At 37.8% G+C, this 20,672-nt stretch overlaps 1 protein-coding gene across 3 annotated transcripts in view; it reads left to right on the forward strand.

Annotated features, from left to right (window-relative positions):
* The window catches only part of POLD3 (DNA polymerase delta 3, accessory subunit), a 52,113-nt gene that overhangs the window by 24,257 nt on the left and 7,184 nt on the right, over positions 1-20,672 (forward strand). For all 3 annotated transcript variants that reach the window (XM_025356231.1, XM_025356232.1, XM_025356233.1), the window contains exons 6-10: positions 4,152-4,419; positions 5,606-5,678; positions 10,626-10,791; positions 14,381-14,487; positions 19,696-19,808. In XM_025356231.1, coding sequence (XP_025212016.1) covers positions 4,152-4,419; positions 5,606-5,678; positions 10,626-10,791; positions 14,381-14,487; positions 19,696-19,808 — 727 coding nt within the window. The remainder of the gene's footprint in view (positions 1-4,151; positions 4,420-5,605; positions 5,679-10,625; positions 10,792-14,380; positions 14,488-19,695; positions 19,809-20,672) is intronic.

Consider the following 20,672-nt stretch of genomic DNA (forward strand, 5'->3'; position numbering starts at 1 on the left):
ACCTTGACATGGCCGGGCGTGGTGGCTAATGCCTGTAATCCCAGCACCCAGCACTTTGGGAGGCCGAGGCTGGTGGATCACAAGGTCAGATCAAGACCATCCTGGCTAACATGGTGAAACCCTGTCTCTTCTAAAAATACAAAAAATTAGCCAGGCGTGGTGGCAGGCGCCTGTAGTCCCAGCTACCCGGGAGGCTGAGGCAGGAGAATGGCATGAACCTGGGAGGCGGAGCTTGCAGTGAGCCGAGATCACTCCACTGCACTCCAGCCTGGGCGACAGAGCGAGACTCTGTCTCAAAAAAAAATAAAAAACAACCTCAATGTATGGTAGTGGTCAGGGACAAGGTGTGTGGGGGTAGGGGATGGGGGAAGACAGCCTTTCTTGGTATTAAAAGTTTGATACCCATGCTTCTGGCTTGGGCAGCTGAGTACTAAGACGGGGAATATAACAGGAGGAGCAGGCTTTAGGAGAGAGAGAAAAATAACAAATTGGGTTTTAGAGATGTTGAGTTTGAGAAGCCTGTGAGAAATCCAAGTGAGGATGTCCATCGCAAAAGATAGGTGAATCTAGAGCTAAGGAGAGAAATCTGGGTTAAAGAGAGATTTTGGAATCAGAAAGAATAGTAACTGGGCCATAGTAGTAGATAGTTATGCAGAGAGAATGTATAGAATGAAAGAAGGGCAGAAAGTAAAACTCTAGGCCAAATTACTAGCTGCGTGACCTTGGGCAAATTATTTAACTTCTCGGTGCCTCAATTTTCTTGTCAGTAAAGCTGATAATAGTACCAGCCAAATAGGGTTGTAGAGGATTAAATGGACTATTATATGTTAAGCACTTAGAATAGCACTTGGCACATAGTAAGCACTATTTAATGATAGTTGCTTTTCAAGGGAAGAACAGAAAAAGGGGGCTCAAGAGGGAGCCATCAGAGATAAGAGTATATGGGGTTTTAGCCCCTAAGGAAAGAGATTCAAGTAGGAGGGACCAGTCAACAATGTTAAACGTTGCTGAGAAGCCAAGTAAGTTAGAAAGTGAAAATTATCCATGGAATTTAGTGATAGCCTTGGTAAGAGCATTTTCAGTGGAGTGACCAGATTCTGGTGAGCTAAGTAAATGGGAACACAGGAAGTGAGACAGCAAATATGGACAGCTCTTTCCAGGAGATTTGACTGCAAAGCAGAAAAGAGGGTGGTAGCTAAGGAGGGATTGAGACGGGAAGGATATATACGTTTCTAAAGTTGAGAATGACTTGAACTTGGATTGTTAGGAGAGTGCTATAGAGAAGAAAAGGCTGAAAATCCTGGGGAGGTGGGATGACTGATAAAGATGGGTCCTCAGGGAGAGAGAGAGACAGAATTGCCATAGTTTCTGTAAGTTCCATGAGAATAGGGATCGTGTCTCAGTTAACTATATACCCAAAATAGTGCCTGGCACACTAATAAGTAGTTATTGAGTGAATTAGTGATAGACATTAGTTCTTTTTTTCTTTAGCTCAAAACCTTGAGCATAAGTATACAAATATTTATTAAATAAACAAATGTATAGCCAAAGAGTAATAATTTACAAGTCTCTTGTCTTTTAGGGAAGGATTTCAAGAAAATATTAACACCCTGATAAGTTTATTTGAAATATATTACTAGATTTCAAAAAATTTTTAAATCTAGTTGGGTATTCCGGGCTCTAAAAATCAGTTCCTTTGTTGTATCTAGCAAGTAAGCAAACAAGAATAAAAGTGACGCAAAAGTTCAAAATGAAATCTTCCAGGGCCCACTAAAATAAACATGGCAAGTAGAAATGTGGTAATAGGAAGCACTTCAGTGAAACTTTACCTAATTACTTAAAGCATCCTCAGTAGAAAAGTGAATTTATCTCCAACAAATGAGTTTGTATTTGGTCCTGAGAATTATGGGCCAACTGAGATCTGACTCATGATTTCGTGTGTTTTAAGTGCCGTGACATGAAGAAAGTTGAAATTTTAGGATTGACCAGAGATCTCTTGTCATCAGACATACTCCCAGCCTAACTCGGTCTCTTCCTCATTGCCAATTCCTGGTCCTGACCCTAAGGTGTGGAATTCAAACCAGAAGGAGAAAGAGTTGTTTCAACGCCAACTTCAGACATTGACAGTGAAATAAAACATTACCCTTTTCCTTGTATGTGGAAGTACTGCAAGGCCAGAGAGGAAGAGCAGTGGGTGAAAGCAAATGATTTCCATCTGTTCTTAACTCTGATGCACAAAAGATGTGTGTAAATACAGAGTTTTCTGATGAAGACCATAATACATCAGTGGAAGATTTTTGGAGCTTTTGACTCTAGCTTTGGGGCTGTCCAGTCTAAAGTTACTTCTGAGATGAAATGATGTATCAGGGATTTTCTTTTTTTTTTCATTAGACCAGGTGTTCTAGCAGTTAATCTCAAAGTTGTGCCTGGTTGATCTTTAAGATAATTGCTATCACCACATAGTTTAGAAATCTCCCACCCCAAGTTGAAGGTGATACACTAAAGAAGGGAGAGAAGCCAGAAGCCTCACTTTCATTCACTTAGTCATTCTTTCAACATGTTGTTTCTAGCACTTTTCTGTGCCAGGTCTTGAGCTGGGTGCCTGAAATAAAAAAGATAAATAAGACTTCAAGGAGGTCTTACGTATGCTCAATAAGCAAGACTGGGAAAAATAAAATATTTTTCTTTGTTAGAAAAAGCTGGGGAACTTTGCTTTTTCTAACAAAGAAAATAATCCTGTGAGAAGGCTAAATTAATTACCTATTCACAATGTGGAATGTTACGTTATGGATTTGTGTGAAACGGCACTTCTATAATGATTAGAGAAGAGATGTATGTTCCCTTTAATATGCCACGCAAGCTGTTCCACCAATTTTCTTCTCTTGGCCTTGGGCATACTTACTTGTCTGGTGCCGTTAGTATTATTAGAAATTATTAACAAATGGCTGTCAAGGACTATAGGTTATTGGAGCCAGTGGCTGTGCTCCCAGCTTCTCCTATTCTTCTTTTTTTTGTTTTTTGTTTTGAGACAGAGTCTCACTCTGTCACCCAGGCTGGAGTGCAGTGGTGTGATCATGGCTCACTGTAACCTCTGCCTCCCAGGTTCAAGCAATTCTCCTGCCTCAGCCTCCTGAGTAGCTGGGATTACAGGCACGTGCCACCATGCCCAGCTAACTTTTGTATTTTCAGTAAAGACAGGGTTTTGCCGTGTGCCAGGCTGGTCTTGAACTCCTGACCTCATGATCCACCTGCCTCGGCCTCCCAAAATGTTGGGATTACAGGCGTGAGCCACCACACCCAGCCTTTTCCTTGTTTTAAAGCATGATTTGTTTATTTATTTTGAGACAGCGTCTCACTCTGTTCCCTAGACTGGAGTTGAGTGATGAGCTTATGGCTCAGTGCAACCTGGACCTCCTGAATTCAGGTGATCCTCCTACCTTGGCCTCCCGAGTAATCAGGGCTATAGGCGTGTGCCACCACACCCAACTAATTTTTGTGTTTTTTGTAGAAACAAAGTTTCACCATGTTGCCCAGGCTGTCTTAAATTCCTAGACTTACACGATCTGCCTACCTCAGGTTCCCAAACCTCTGGGATTACAAGCATGAGCCAGCACACCCAACCCTGCAGCATGATTTACTCTGGCCAAGAGCGTTGCCAGGAAATTTGTTAATATTTAAAGCTTAGTTTTGATTCAGTCAATATTTATTGCAAATCTAGCCCTATCAGAGGCAGGTCTTTAAAAACAAGGGCTATTTCATTTCCCAAGGATAATGAAATTACTGCGTCTTTTATTATGGTTGGTTGCATTCTTTTTTGAATTAGGATACTTTTTTCAAAAAAAGCAAGAATATTCAATTAATGGTGGTAGAAGGCACCTAATTCCAACCCTGTCTGTTACTAACTAGATGTATGACCTAGTACAAGTGACTCACTTCTCTCTAGTGTTTGTTTCTTTATGTAATAGTTTCATACAACATTTTTCTAAAGTTGATTTTAAACAATATTAGAGTTAAGTATTGTGTGGAAGAAGCAAGAATTTGAAAATAAGGTTGTATACTGACATTAGTTTTTTTTTCTTTCTCTTTTTTTTGTTGAACCACCCAAGAATGCATATGCTGACATTAACTTAATGTAACATTTCTGTCCCTAGATTTAGTGCTATACAATGTGCAGCTGCAGTCCCTAGATCTCCTGCTGAATCTTCTTCATCTTCCAAAAAGTTTGAGCAGTCACATCTTCACATGTCAAGTGAGACACAAGCCAACAATGAGCTGACCACCAATGGTCATGGCCCACCTGCATCCAAGCAGGTTTCCCAGCAGCCCAAAGGAATTATGGGAATGTTTGCCTCCAAAGCTGCTGCTAAAACCCAAGAAACCAACAAGGAAGCTAAAACAGAGGCTAAGGAAGTAACAAATGTAAGTCTTCTTTGAAGATACCCTTCATTACAGCTCAGAGTGGGTAACTAGAAAAGCATTAATGGTCCCAGGGGTAGTAGTTTATTTATGTAAGGTTCTGATACTCAGTTCTGATTTTTCTACTTTAGTTTGAACACTTTAATACTTGATACTATTACCTGAAAGAGTTCTTTTGCTTTTGATAATGATTCTCACCAAGCCTTGGATTTCCTTTGCAAACGAGATTGTTGTGAGACCCAGATGAAAACATGTGAAAACACCTCTAGAATTGTTAACATTCAAAAAAATGTTTATTTGCAATATGTCATTCTGAGGAATATCTTATGTTCTGGGCTTTGCAATATATACCTTCCTTCCTAGTGTATTTCCCATTCTTATTATACTTTATGTGGGTTTTTTTGTTTTGTTTTGCTTTATTTGCTTCCCTTAGATTTTTATTGTTCAGTCATCTGAACTAACTTAAGGGCATTGACTTAAGAAAAGTATCATTCCGATACTATTTTAAAAATCCAGAAAAGTATAATTATTGTTGTTACTATTATTATCACTGTCATTTTCAAGTGTCAAGTGTATTCAATTCAGATCACTGTCATTTTCAAGTGTCTGTCTTGGGGAAGAAGGATGGAGGAAAACAATAATGTTTATTGAATTTCAGCTGTGTGCCAATAGTTTGGTCTTTGTTCAAATCCTCTTATCAGTTCTGTGAGGGAGGTATTAACTATTTCCCTTTCGCATATGGTAAAACTGAAACCTAGACTTAAGTAATTTGCCTGGAGCTCATATTGCTACTAAACGGTGGGAACCAGGAATTCAGATCTACTTCTGATGATTAAAAATGTAATGTTTTAGGTTTTCCCGCTTTGTGTACATACTGCCTCTGATCTTTTTTAATTCTGTCAAATTAAATAGTTTTTAAATGTGCTCAAGAAAAGTTTAGACATATCCATGGGTACTTAATTTTATAAGATCTATAAGAAACTAAGCTTTAGAGATTAACACCAGTTACTATCTGGTGTGGATTATTGTTCTAGATTTGTTCTTATATCTAACGCCTCTGCATTTTGGCACTATTATATAGAGACTATACTATCGCAGCAGTGTGCTATAGAAGAGATTGTTTGAGACTGCTACTTCATGAACAGCCTAAATGCTAGCAAAAAATCATACGTGTTTTCTGTGCTTGTAGGCATCTTCAGCAGGCAACAAGGCCCCAGGGAAAGGGAATATGATGAGCAACTTTTTTGGAAAAGCTGCTATGAGTAAGCATGTTCTTACCTTACTTTGACTAATGAATGAATGTTAATGTAATGACATATTATACCGGAAGTGAAAGTTACTTTGTTTAGTTTTTGCCTGTCCAGGAGACTACCTGCATCCTAACATAAATTTACAGTGTACTGCCCAATATATTGATGAAAGTAACTTAGCTGGAACTTTATGGGTGAGTTAGGCTCAGTTGAGATCTCTTCGAGAGCAGTTTATTATTCCTGGTTTAACTTCCCGCCTTGAAAAGATAATGAACTATTTCCTTCATAGGGCCCTTGAAAATGGGTGATTAAAATAAAAGGGAGGCTGCCTGGCTACGCAGTATAGTATTGAGGTTAATAACATGGATGCTAGAGTCAGTTTGCCTGGTGTGACCTTTATTTCTTCTATCTCTCAAGGGTCCACAAAAGCAAATATTTTGCCTTTCTTTGGTTATTTTTTGCAGATTACTTACAGTAATGAATTAGACTTCCAGTGTGAATTAGAAGGGCCCGAGTCATAATGGACATTTAAAAATCTTTTTTTGAGAAAGCAAAAATCTTCTTTATTTTTAAAAAGATACTTAAGTAAGAATTCTTCTGTATGGAAAGAACCAGTAGTCACATATTTTCATACTTCTCATATCAAGTGTACATCCCCTGAGAGTATGTGGTAGAATACCAGGAAGAATGCAGGAGCCACAGGATAATTATGGCACACTTTCTTGGAGCATCAGTTTTACAAAGATTTTTCAAGGAGGCATTTTGTTACATGCCTATGCAAGCAAAATTAGTCAAAATTCTGCCTTTCCATGATGGCTAAATTTTTTTTCATATTCTGCTTATGTAAGCGTGACAGTTTTTGTGTTTGCTATAAAAGCTGTCAGAGAACATTTTTGTGTTCTTGCAGCTCAGAATGGGTAACTAGAAAAGTGAATGGAAAATGTGATACTTAAAGGTTTCTGGGAAGCATTGTTGTATTACTGCAGGCACAGTTGGTGTACAGGGAATGATTCCTACTTCTGTTAAAACAGGTCCCCAACCCACAGGCCACTGATGGGTAGCAGTCCGGGGCCTGTTGGGGACTGGTTTGCACAGGAGGTGAGCAGCAAATGAGCAAGCATTATTATGCCTGAACTCCACCTCCTGTCAGATCAGTGGTGGCATTAGATTCTTATAGGATTGCGAACCCTTTTGTGAACTGTGCATGTGAGGGATCTAGGTTGCGGGCTCCTTATGAGAATCTAATGCCTGATGATCTGAGGTGGAACAGTTTCATCCTGAAACCACCCCTACCTTGCTGCCCACCACCACCCCTGCCTATGGAAAAATTGTCTACCATGAAACTGGTCCCTGGTGCCAAAAAGGTTGGGGACTGCTGTGTTAAAGCATCATGCTGTCACTGACCTGCCTAGCTGGTATGGGCCACTGTACCCAATCAGATCATGGTTTCTTGGCAACTTTGATGAGAGCCATCTTTTTGTTGGTTGCTTTTTTTTTAATGCATTTGTAACCTTAAAAACCCAGTGAATTTTAAAATTCTTATTTTTAAAATACATAAAATATGTGATTGTGAATTGTTTAAAAAAATCAAACTATACAGAAGTGTACTTATTTAAGTCATGTGTTTAGTTAGCAAATAGATCAAGCACCTGCTATATGCTTGGCATTGTTATGCACTGGTGATACAATAGAGAAAAAGACAAGGTCCCTGCTTCAAGTCCTTATACTCTACTGAGAGAGATGGACAAATAAATATGGAAAAAAAGCCAGGCATGGTGGTACATGCCTATAATCCCAGCTACTCGGGAGACCGAGGCAGGAGATTTGCTTGAGCCCATGAATTCAAATCCAGCCAAAAATATAGCAAGACCCCATTCCTTAAAAAAAAAAAAAAAAAAGAAAGAAAGAAAGAAAACATTCAAATAGTGGATGATTGTAATTGCTAGGTAGGAGTAATAAGGTGTTATAATGGCACGTAATTCAGTGAGGGGGAAAACCTGGATAAAATAAAATATTATTAAATATTAATGTAAAAAAAAGAATTGCTTACAAAGTTAATTTATTTAACAGACATTTCTTCAAGGCTGAATGTTCAGAGTAAAATTAGGACTTTTTTATTGTATTTGACACATGACAAGATCATTACAATGAAAATGAAGCTTGAGAATTTGATGAAGAGAGTTCATTGTGGGGACTTGAACCATGTAAACTTAATACTGGACAGTAACAAGTGTTGGCAAGGATATGGAGAAATTGAACCTTCACGTTCTGCTGTGGGGAATGTAAAATGATGTGTACTAACTTTGGAAAATGATATGGCAGTACTTCTAAAAGTTAAACATAGAGCAGCAGTTCCTCTCCTAGATATCTACTCAAGGGAATTAAAACTGTATGTCCACACAAAAACTTGTACATAGATGTTCATAGCAGCATTCTTCATAATAGCCAAAAATTGAAACAGTCCAAAAGTCTGTCATCTGATGAATGGATAAACAAAGGTGGTATATCCAGACAATGAAATGTTATTCAGCTATAAAAAGTAATGAAGTACAGATTGATATGTGATATACATGGATGAACCTTGAAATATTAAGTGAAATAAGCCAGATAGAAAAGATCATATATGATTTCATTTGTATGAAACATCCAGAATATGCAAGTCTATAGAGACAGTAGGGGCCGGGCGTGGTGGCTCATGCCTGTAATCCCAGCACTTTGGGAGGCTGTGGCAGGCGGATCATGAGGTCAGGAGATCGAGACCATCCTGGTTAACACGGTGAAAATCTGTCTCTACTAAAAAAATACAAAAAATTAGCCGGGCATGGTGGCGGGCACCTGTAGTCCCAGCTACTCGGGAGGCTGAGGCAGGAGGATGGCGTGAACCCGGCAGACAGAGCTTGCAGTGAGCCAAGATCGCTGCACTGCACTCCAGCCTGGGCAACAGAGTGAGACTCTGTCTCAAAAAAGAAGAGAGAAAGAGGAAGGACAGGAGAGGAGAGGAAGATTGGTTGTCAGGGACTGGACTGGGGTCAAGGAGGAATGCTAATGGGTTCAGGGTTTCTTTTTGGGGTGATGAAAATGCTCTAAAACTGGACAGTTATGGTGGATATATAACCAAAACCCACTGAATGTAAAGTGATGAATTTTATGGTATGTGAATTATATCTCAATTTTTAAAAGTAATGCTTTATATGTGATAAAATTCAGCATTGATTACAAAATTTAAAGGTCATAATTGGTTATCTTTATTTGCTTGAAAAGGTTTCATGTTTTCTTGAGTATAAGAAGGAAATGCTTTTAATCAGCTAGAAAATAGGTGATTTGATCATTCAGGTAACAAAATGTCATTAAATTTTCCTTAATAATCGCCTTAAATTGTTGCATTGAACTACCTCTTTACCAGTTAATTGGCTATTGGTAGCTGCATATATGTTTAAGTTAGAGTTCTCAAAATTCTGTGAAACCAAGACAGAGAGAAGAAACTCTGGATGCTGAATCTAATGTTTGATCAGTGGTATTTTAATTGAGATCGGTTTTCTGTAATTGGTAAACTCAATGCAGTAGCCACGCTTTCCTTAATACATAAGGTAGGTAGGAAGTATTTGGAGGTTTTTTCTCCTAATGATGCCATTTTTAAAACAATCGCTATTAAAACAGCATAATTTATGTGATAGATTGAAAATTTTGCATAAATTTTAAAGCTACACATGTGACTCCAGTGTATTGTATTTTTTGGATTGGCTGTTGACCCCTAGAGCCCTGGAGATGCATGTTTACTCTCTTATACAATTTGAGATATTTGAGAGGCACTGATACTTGAGAACAACAGTTGAAAATGCAAGAGTATGCCATCATTGGAAAGGTGGATTCCACCGTTCGCATTTTCTATTCAAGTCTTCAGGAAAGAGAAAAGTGTAAATAGATTACATTTTACACTTTGGTCCATCAGCTACACCTTCAAATAATACACATTATTTATAAATTATTATACTAAGCTATGCATAATAGCCAAGACTATGATACTAGTTTTTTCTACACTGTAGAAGGTTTAAGCTATTATAACAACATATAACCAAAACTACTTATTGAAGCGCCTCCAGCTATTGACAGCTTTCTAATAGTATTTTGTGACTTTACTTGTGAAAAGCTATCACTAAGTACAGTGTGAAGGCTAGATGACATGCTTCTATAGTTCCTCAGATGGCTAGGCCTTTTTGCATTTCTTAGTTCTCCCTGTTGCACAGTAGTCATTCTTCAGCTCGGTGTAGGAAAAGGGTTAAGGACTTTGAGGAGTTAAACTGACTTCTGTTCAAATCCCAACTCTTACCTTTTCTGTCAGTGTTACCTTGGATAAATCATTTAACCAATACTGATCTCTTTTAGTCCTTATAATAATCTTGTAACTATTATCCCAGGTGTAGAAAAGACTGACTTTTAGATACAATAACTTGCCCAGAGTGAAGCGGGGTTTGAACCAAACTTCTTTGAATCCAAAATGTCTTTAACTTTTATCATTAAGGTAGTAGTGAGATATTAAGGGTATCCAGGCATTAAAAGATAGAATATGTAGAAAGTAAAGGTCTTGGCTACAAATCGTTGTCACCATTTGTAAACTGTGTATTGTTGGGAAACATCTTGTAATCCTTCTGATTATTGATTTTCCTCATCTGAAAATGAAAAAGATGATACCTCATAAAGTTGTATATGTTTTTTCTAAGCCTTGCTTTTACTATCATTTAGCCTGGGGGCTGTGATACAATGAGGGATTAGCAGGAGGCAGAAATGAGAAGTTACAGTTAGAGTGGTGGTTGGAAAGGAGGAATGTTTTCTAAATAGTCCATGAGCTCCTTTTTGCCCCTGCTCCTAACATATTACCTGGCACATGGTAGACTGTCAAAAGAATGATGTATTAATATTGCATGATGGGGTCATATGTTGTCTACTATACTCTATTTATAGATAAACTTAAAGTCAATTTGGACTCAGAACAAGCAGTGAAAGAAGAAAAAATAGTGGAGCAGCCTACGGTATCTGTCACTGAACCAAAGCTGGCAGCTCCTGCAGGCCTGAAAAAATCCAGCAAAAAAGCAGAGCCTGTTAAGGTGCTGCAGAAGGAAAAAAAAAGGTAGGAAAATGTTGTTGCTTGTTGGGGAAGAGTCTCTACTGGGGGTGAGAAGGTCTCTTTGGGCTTATTGACAGCAGGCAGTTTTCAGTTAAGTACTAAATCCCACTTAATGCCTTACGGATACAACTATACAACCAAAATGGAAAGAGAAGCCCACTAGCTTATCTAGTGGAGTAGAACTGTGGAATCAGCCAGTTTGGATGATTTAAGGACCAAAGTCATTTTTTTGGCCTTATTGATCTAAATTGATTGTTAGTTTTTGTTTTAAATTTGTGGACATGGCATAAGTGTGTCTAATTGTGTGTGTGTGTGTTTCACTTCAATTTGCCAAATGAAGGGTTACTGTTTCCAGTCAAATTTAAGAGAAAAAGTTCTTTGTTTTCTTTTTGTATCAATGAGTTTATTTTTCAAGTGGTAAAATGTAATTAGAAAAGAAAATAAAAAGCACATAAGCTATTAAAACTAGATCCAGGAATTGGAGACACTACCTCATAGTTGGTAGAATTAGTCTGTTGAAAGAAATTCTAAAGGACACTGTCAAGACTGATAGGCCTAGAAAGACGACTTTTGTGGCAAGGTTGGGATTACTCTCGTTGAAAACATCAACAAAATGGTGAAATTTTAGAGGGTTAAAGCTCTGTCCAGTGGGCCTTACCTCCTAGGAACTTATGACTTGTATGGATAAAAATGTCCCCAACCATGGGTACATCACTCACTGTTGATGCTTATTGCCAGGAATGCATTCAGTATTTCACTACTAAATGTGATGTTAAATGTAGATTTTTAATAGATACCCTTAACCCGATTGAGGAAGTTGTTTTCTGTTCCAAGGTTGCTAAGAGGTTTTATCATGAGTGGTTATTGAATTTTGACAGATGCTTTTTTGAATTTATTGGATGCTCAGATGGTGTTTTTATTAATGTGGTGAATTAGGCCAACCTTGTGTTCTTGGGATAGACTCCACTTAGTTATGATATTATCCTTTTTTATATATTGCTGGATTAAATTTGTTAATATTACACTAAGCATTTGTTGCCTGTGTTTATGAGGGCTATAGGTCAGTTACTTTCTTTTCTGGTAATGTCTTTATCAAGTTGCTGTGTCAAAATTGTGCTAACTTCGTAAGATTAGTCATGCACTGCATAACAATGTTTGGGTCAACAATGGGCCACATATATGACAGTGGTCCCATAAGATTATAATGGAGCTGAAAAATTCCTATTGCCTAGTGACATCATAGCTGTCATGACATGGTAGTACAATACTTTCCTCACGTGTTTGTGATGATGCTGGTATAAACATACCTACTGTGCTGCCAGTCATGGGAAAGTATAGCATATATATTAATAGTTATGTATACATAATACTTGATAATAAAAATGGCTATGCTACTATAATTACTGCACTATACTTTTTATCATTTTAGAGGACAGTAGTCTTTCTACTTATAAAAAAAGTTGACTGTAAAATAGCCTCAGGCAGTCGTTAGGAGATACTCCAAAAGAAGGCATTGTTATCATTAGAGATGACAGCTTCATGTGTGTTACTGCCCCTGAAGAAGACCTTCCAGTGGGACAAGATGTGGAGGTGGAAGACAATGATCCTGACCCTGTGTAGGCCGAGGCTAATGTGTGTTTGGGTCTTAGCTTTCAACAAAAAAAGTTTAAAAAGTAAATACAAAATTTTTATAACAGAAAAAAGCCTATAGAATAGGGATATAAAGAAAATATTTTTGTACAGCTGTACAATTTTTTGTTTTAAGCTGTGTTATTACAACAGAGCCAAAACGTTATAAAATTGAAAATAAAGTTACAGTAAGCCGTTTATTATTGAAGAAAGAAAAACATTTTAAAATAAATTTAGTGTTGCCTGAGTATCCAGTGTTGATAAAGTCTACAGTAGTGTACGGTAACATCCTATGACCTTCACATTCACTCACCACTCACTCACTGACTCAGCCAGAGCAACTTTCAGTGCTGAAAGCCCCATTCATGGCAAGTGCCCTAGACGTGTGTACCATTTTTAATCTTTTTTATACAGTATTTTTACTATCTTTTCTCTTTTTAGATGTTTAAATACACAAATACCGTTGTGTTACAGTTGCCTACAGTATTGAGTACAGTAACAATGATGTACAGGTTTGTAGCCTAGGAGCAGTAGACTAGACCATCTAGGTTTGTGTGAGTAGACTCTATGACGTTCACACAGTGAAATCACCTAACAATGCATTGCTCAAAATGTGTCCCTGTCATTAAGCGATCCATGACCGCAGTTGGGAGAAGTTTCCTCTGTTTTCTGAAGGAGTTTATATATACGTACATATTTTTCAAATGTTTAATAAAATTTACCAGTGAATCCAGGGCTGGATTTTATTTGTGGGAAAGGTTTTTGTTGTGAATTTGATTTAACTAGAGCTGTGCAAATTCTCTAGTTCTTTTGGATCCGTTTTGACTGAGTTGTGCTTTTAAAACTCAAAGTTTGATCTAAATTGCTGAGTTTATTGGCATAAACCTGTTCATTATATAACCTTATTCTTCGAGTTTGTAGAACCTGTACTCAATACAGATTTCTTCACTGTTTCATTCCTGATTGGTAATTTATATTTTTCTGTTTTCAAAATGGGTTTTATAAAAAGCTTATTAATTTTATTAATCTCTTTCCCACAAGTAACAACGTTGGCTTTGTTAATTTTCTTTTTTTTAATCTCATTGATTTCTGTTCTTATCTTTATTATTTCCTTTTACTTTGGGTTTAATTGTTCTTTTTCTAGTTCAAGGTAGAAAGGAAAGTTGGTATTTAAAGTTATATAAGACATAAGGTACTTGTTGGCAAAGATTATGTCTTGTATATATTTGTATCTCTAACATTCAGTAGGCCTTTGATAAATTAGTTGTTGGTTGCATGAGAAGTGTGATGGAGTATCCATTCATCCTGAGGAGCTAAATAATGTCACGGCGGAGTCTAGGTTTTTTTTTATTATTATTATTATGTCATTAGAATCACCTTAAAAGGATATCTCTGCCTTTGCTCATATTGTTCTTTCTCTTTAAAATATGTTTCCCCTTTCTACATGATGAACTTCTACTTAGCTTGTAAGTTTTCCAAATATGAATTATATTCCATAACATTTTATTTGTCCAGTTAAATCTACCACATTGCCTTATAGCCAGTGGTGCTTGCCAGAGCTTCTTGAAAACAGTATTTTCTTCTGTATCATTGTATTCTCAATGGCTAGCAAAGAGCCTTGTAGGTATGTAGTAGCTGCTTATTTAATGCTTGTTGGATAATTGAAAGTCCTATCGGGGAAGTAAGAAGGAATTTGGAGAGATTTTTGATAACCTGGTTGTAGCTTCCAGCAGTTTCTAGAAAACTCTAGAAATTTTTTATTCAAGTCACCTCATAAAGTGACCTAGTTAATGGTCAGTTAGCAGAGTATCCTTAACAAGAGTCCTTATTGGACTATTTGGCTGTCCTTTTCTACCCTCTGGAATTAAGACCACGAGTTATAAAGCAAAACCCATAAGAGCATGTGAATACTTAACATTTTTGTTATGTGTAACAAGCTTAATTTATTTCTGGATGACAACAGGGGGAAGCGAGTAGCGTTATCTGATGATGAGACAAAGGAAACTGAAAACATGAAGAAAAAAAGGAGAAGAATCAAACTTCCTGAATCTGATAGCAGTGAAGATGAAGGTGGGCATTACCAGTCATTTTTGGTTAGGGGGATCAATTTTACTTTTAATGTTCAAGGAGCTAAAAAAGTAATGGATTAAGGATCACAATGAGAGTAGTAATTCTAGCATTGAGAGACACCATAGCACCTCTTTCTGTTTGAAATTTGCGTTAGCCTTTTGACTAGAACCATGATCTTTTGTCAGTTTGTCAAAATAACACAGAGGGAAAGAGGATAAGAATTATTATTATGCACACTATCTAAGACTTTTTCTTTTCTTTTCTTTTCTTTTAAGGGGAGGATATTCCTTTGGCTACCTTCATGTGAATCTTTTAAGAATTGTGACATTCTAGGCAGCCAGGATATTATTGGTGGTGGTCCACACAGGTAAAACTAGGGTTAACTGGAACAACCTGCAGTGTCATTATTGGAAGGGAATGACACTGTGGACCCTTCTAGTTTTAGGCTGTGGGCCAGTGTAAGATAAGCAAACCTCATAAGGGCAAGAGTCTTACCAGGAATATTAATATGCCTTTAAAAAAATATCAAGTATTTTGAAGAGCCAAGATCTTGCCCCAAATTGTATAAAGTATATAGAAAAAGAAGGAGGGTAAAAAGAAAGTTAAATGGGTTGAACTGATATACTAGTGCATGACTCTACTTTGAAAAGCCCACTTTGAGACACAGTGGTTAAAAGTTTGAACTGCTCTAATCAATTGTCCATGAATTCATGGCATAATGGGTATAAAACATTTTAAGTAATGAGGGGAAATCTAGTCTAAAGTATTTCAGCATCACATGAAAATATAGAGACAAACACAAACAGATACTAAAAGGGAGAGTAAAGAATAATAATGAATGCAAAAAAGGAACCTACTGTGCTATCAAAGGACAAAATGAAACTTGTAAGATTCTACTTTTTCTAGAAACTAAGAGGAATTGAAAATGCTAAGAGAGGCTTCTGGAAAAAGGATATTAGCTCAACTATACAAGTGAGTGAAAAAAAACAAATTATATATATGGATGACAGTAATGCAAAAAAATGAACAGACCCAAGAAATAGTAGCAGAAAGTTGAGTCTGTGATAGAGATGTAGCATCTTTTACACTTCTGTGGATTTAGATTCTACCATTCATGCTATGTGTTTAGAATTACAGCCGTTGATATGCTGTGAGAGGTACAATGTCCTTCTGTGGTTTTTAGTGGCCCTTCAGAATGGGTAGGATAAGACACATGAGCATCCCAGAGAGGCAAATGCTATATTTTCATTCCATTGTCATTTATCAAAATGCTTTGGCCAAGGCTGCAGAAAGGAACAACTCCATGTAGACACATGGGAAAATAATTAGGAAGTAAATGTAGGAATAGGTGCTAATTGGAACAGTCTTCCCTATTTCCAATCAGTAAAAGACCTTGGGAAGATTTTGGAAAGGTCTTTGAAGCCATCAACCTAATGTACATTAAAAAGGTAAATTAGATACTCTAGTATTAGTGAAGGAGTCAGTTCTAAGTTAAGGAATTACTATGGTTGGTTGAGCACTCATTATATCATTCTGAAATATTCCTTGTAGTTCTGATCTGTAGCCTACAACAATAATACTGTTGGGTGATTAGAAATATAAGTGGGGTTATTTAGTTTTGAAAGGAATGTGAAGAAATGCGATAGAGATGCACAACCTATAATAACAGATGATATAGAGCAGAAGCTCTTAGATTCTTTTTTCCTCTGGCAAAGATAATTTTTGGCATCTGACTAAATTTATAAACCTCTGCCATTTTATTCTTAAATTTCGTCTTTGTCTCAAAGCCAGTGGGATTTTATTTTAAACCCTTACACAGTCTCTAACTGATTATTGCTTTATTTCTGTTACACTGAGTATGTCATATAGTTCAATATGCTGTCTTCAGCCAGAAGTTAGAAAAGGAACAGCAGGAGAAGAGAAAATACAAGAACTTTGGAGTCAGGCAGACCTGGGTTTAAATTTTACCTTGACCATTTATTGTGTGACTTTAAGCAGGTTAGTTAACTTGTTTAATTCCTTGTTTTTCATCTCTAAAATGGGGATTTTTATCACAAATGGTACAGGCTTTTTATGAACATGAAATAAGATGATGTGTCAGAAGTGCCAAGACAGTGCTTGGTACATGGTTTTCTTTTGTTTTGTCTTTTCTTTTCTTCTTCTTTTTTTTTGAGACGGAGTCTCACTCTGTCGCCCAGGCTGGAGTGCAGTGGCGTGATCTCCGCTCATTGCAAGCTCTGCCTCCCGGGTTCAACCTGTTCTCTGCCTCAGCCTCCCGAGTAGCTGGGATTACAGGCGCCCACCACCACGCCCAGCTAATTTTTGTGTTTTTAGTAGAGATGGGGTGTCACCATGTTGGCCATGCTGGTCTTGAACTCCTGACCCTGTGATCCACCTGCCTTGGCCTCCCAAAGTGCTGGGATTACAGGCGTGAGCCACTGCACCTGGCCTGTTTTTTCTTTTACCTGTGTCTGGAAACAAGTTCAGATAGTTTTCTTATTATTCACTCTACTCTTCCTGCTGAGGTGCCCATACTTGCAAGTACCTTCAGTTTTTTCAGAAAATTCCCTTCCACTTCTGTTTGTAACTCTCTACCCAAGGGACTGTGTCTTTCTCTTTTACCCCTGCGGGGTCATATGCACCTTTAGTAGTTCTACATACTCTCTTTGTAAAGCAAAATCAAAAGGCCAGACCCAGAAAGAAATAACATTAAGAATAACATCTACATTGCTAAGAAGAAATGTAGTTTTAACTGATAAATATTTAAGTCTTTGCTAATATTTTCAGTCCTTGCAAGGTGCTTATGGAGAATGTTAAGCAAATGATCCCCAATTTTAGGTAAAGATAGGTATTTTTAAAAAATACTGAGTCCTAGGAAGCTGTGAATGGTTTCCAAGAATTCTAATTACCTGTCTCTGCCAGAGAACTCTTTGACACAGTGGATCTCTGAAATTAGTTTCATTGCAGTTTTTACTCTGTCCCAACAAAGGTTGCTTTCCTGGAATAAGTGATACTTCATTGCTTACCTTTCACTTGAAGAGCTGCAGATTGGCTACAAATCTGTTTAAAATACACCAGTGCATGGAACATTCTTTATGTCTGTGTCAGTAAAAATGTATTGAGTGGGGATGTTTGGCTTGGTAAAGACTAAGGCAGACAGACATATATTCTAGTACATGAATGGCGGCAAGTTTAAACAAAGTAGTAGATATTTACAATTTTAAAAGTCAGATAAAAATAGAAGTTTTATAATAGATAATAATCTCTACTCTCTGACTCATCTAATTTGACTGATGCCTCTTTTGTCAACTTTCTCCCATCTGCCTTCCATCTTCCAGGGATTTGTTGAAATTTCTTAATCATTAAGGGCTCTTGACTCCTCTACTATTCTCCTCCCTGTTTGGGGGAGTCATAATGTTTTACTTGTTTATTATCACAGTGTTTCTCTCAGGGAGTGTGTGGAAGGAAGAGAGAGATATATGTTGTCTTCCTTGACCTGGGTTCCTCATTCCAAATTTAGTTCAGAAAGTGGTGGTTTTCCTTTATGTAAATAAATACACACACACACACACACACACACACAGTTACTCTGTGTTTATGCCAGGGAAACGTGGTGTCTCTGCCTTTTTGGAGCTTAGAGTCTAGAGTGGGGATCTGGATAAACATTTGCATACAGTGCTGTGAGAGGGGTCTTAGAGGGTGTCACTAGGATTGTTTTCTTTGGTTAAGTCAACTGGTTTCAGAACTGGAAATAAGAATGCCTAAGTTTATTACTGTGAGTCTCAAAATTCCTTTGGCTTCCTCATTGCCTAAACTTTCCTCTTCCCATTATAACACATCTACCATTATAGCCCAGCTTTCTTCATAGCTGTTCCTTCAGAACAATGGAGGCTTACTTCTGGTGTTTGACTTTTCTCTTGCCTGAGTTCCCATCATGTTCTAGCCTCCCAGAGCTGGGCTGATAGCTGGACTGCTTTCCTTTTGTGTTTCTCTCTCTTGTTTCCCAGAGCTTATAAAGTTTTTGGGGCCCATTTTATACTTAAAGTGTGTAATTTATTGTTCATTCTGGCTCTTGTTCTGTTTCACCTCTTTAGGTCATTTGGCCTTGAACTCGCTTCACTGTCATAATTTTTAACACTGACCTAATCAGTTGGGAGAATTTCAGATCCAAGACTTGTGTTAAGAATTTGAATACAGCCAGGAGAGTCAGGGAGCAGGTGAGGCTAAGTTGCTACCCAGCACTTTCTTTGTGGTGATTGAGTAATAGGTCAGTTGAGGATTTTTGCTTCCCCTCTCATGGGCCGTTTACTAAGACCACCAATTCTGCAATTGTTAAGAAATCATGGGATCCCTCTGGTGGTGCTCATTTCTTGGGTGATGCCACTTCCACAGCAGTATTTTTTTCCTAAAAGTATGCTTTCCTGTTAACTTCAGTGTAGCAGAACAAGCCCTATCAGTGGAGCAGTCACTAGAAATATGCAAAATATTAATCAGGTCCTAGTTGTTAGAGCTTAAATAATGATAATCATTTAAAAGATGACTTCACCCACCTCCAAGTTTATACTCTTAACATCAGCTGGAGATTTTCAGTCTAACAAACATCTCAAGTGATGAAAACCCTTAGGTCACAGTGAAAGACTCTGGCATAGAACGTTCGTTATAACCTGAGGATTGTCTCCACATAGATCTTGAGAGAGAATGTCTTGTCCTCAATGGTAAAGCGGCATGGTATAGTTGGAATAGCAAGGCTGTATAATTGGATTGACTTAGGCTTAAAACCTCCTGTCTCCGTTGTAAGCTGTGTGACCTTGGCAAGTTTCGGAACCCCTCTGAACCTCTATTTACTGTAATGTGCAAATAAGAAAATCTGTCTCAGAGTTGTAAAAATAAAGTGAAATACATGGCATATGGAAGGCGATGAGTGGATATTTACAAACCAACTTCATAACCTGACTTAGCTATAAAAGAAAACATTTAGCTAAGATACTTCTGGCTGTAATAGTTCTTGATTCTCTGATTTTATTTATATAAAATTAATAAAATATATATTTTAAAGATAACTATATAACTGCAAAGTTCTTGGTTATCATGAATTACTGCTTGCTAAATCCCCTTTGCTGGACATGTCAATTTAGAGAACCAGTGGAGAAGGCATTATACCAGATAGTGCTTGTAGTTCTCTGATCTAAGTCTGTTTCGTTATTTCAGTCTTCCCAGACTCTCCTGGGGCTTATGAGGCTGAGTCACCACCCCCACCTCCTCCTCCGTCTCCACCTCTTGAACCAGTGCCAAAGACTGAGCCTGAACCTCCTTCTGTCAAGGTAAAATTATACTGGGATTCTTGCATATCCATGTATCCTTTATGTCTTAAGGACCTACAACCACTTTGCTAAATCAGTTCCCTTGCTGTATACTTCACAAATGCCAGTAGATGGCTCTTGTCTCATTCTGCTCTCCTACAGGTTGTACAGAATGGGTGTTCCTCCATTCTCACCTGAAGGGAGATTTCGCTAGCGGGTATAATCTCAAGAACGTTTCAGAGGTGGAACCTGGGAGCTGTTCTGTATTCATGACCTTCAGCATCTCTGCTGTGCTGTACACCTCCTGTTAGAGTGGTGCAAAAAGAGATCCCCCTGCATCAGAGCAACATGTGAAAGACAGGGGAACAAACAACTTAAACACATTTGCTGCCCTTCAGAAGCAATTCTGGAAAAGGGCTGGATGGGAAAACTGTCAGCCAGAGGGGAAATACAGCTTGGAACGCTCTTCAGCTGCATCTTTTTTACATCTATTAGTGTAGATAATGAAGAGTTGAAAAAATAGTTGCTGACAATTTTTTTTTTTCCTTTGTGGCTGTTAGTTTTTCTTAATTCATTGTGCATCATTTAAATCTTACGCCAATTTCCTCATTAGCTGAAGAGAAAATGAGATGAAAGAGACCAGTGGAGATAAAAGGAAGTTGGTATTAGTAATACCTATTTGAGACTAAATTAGATAGGTGTAATGTTGAAGTGTCAAGGCTGGCCAGGCATGTTGGCTCACACCTGTAATCCTAGCACTTTGGAAGGCTTAGGTGGGCAGAACGCCTGAGTCCAGGAGTTTGAGACCTGGGCAACACAGGGAGACCTTGTCTCTACTTTAAAAATATCTGGGCATGGTGGCACATGCTTTTTAGTTTCAGCTAC

The sequence above is a fragment of the Theropithecus gelada genome, chromosome 14 (genome assembly GCF_003255815.1).
Source record: "Theropithecus gelada isolate Dixy chromosome 14, Tgel_1.0, whole genome shotgun sequence".
In the NCBI taxonomy this organism is placed as follows: Eukaryota; Metazoa; Chordata; class Mammalia; order Primates; family Cercopithecidae; genus Theropithecus; species Theropithecus gelada.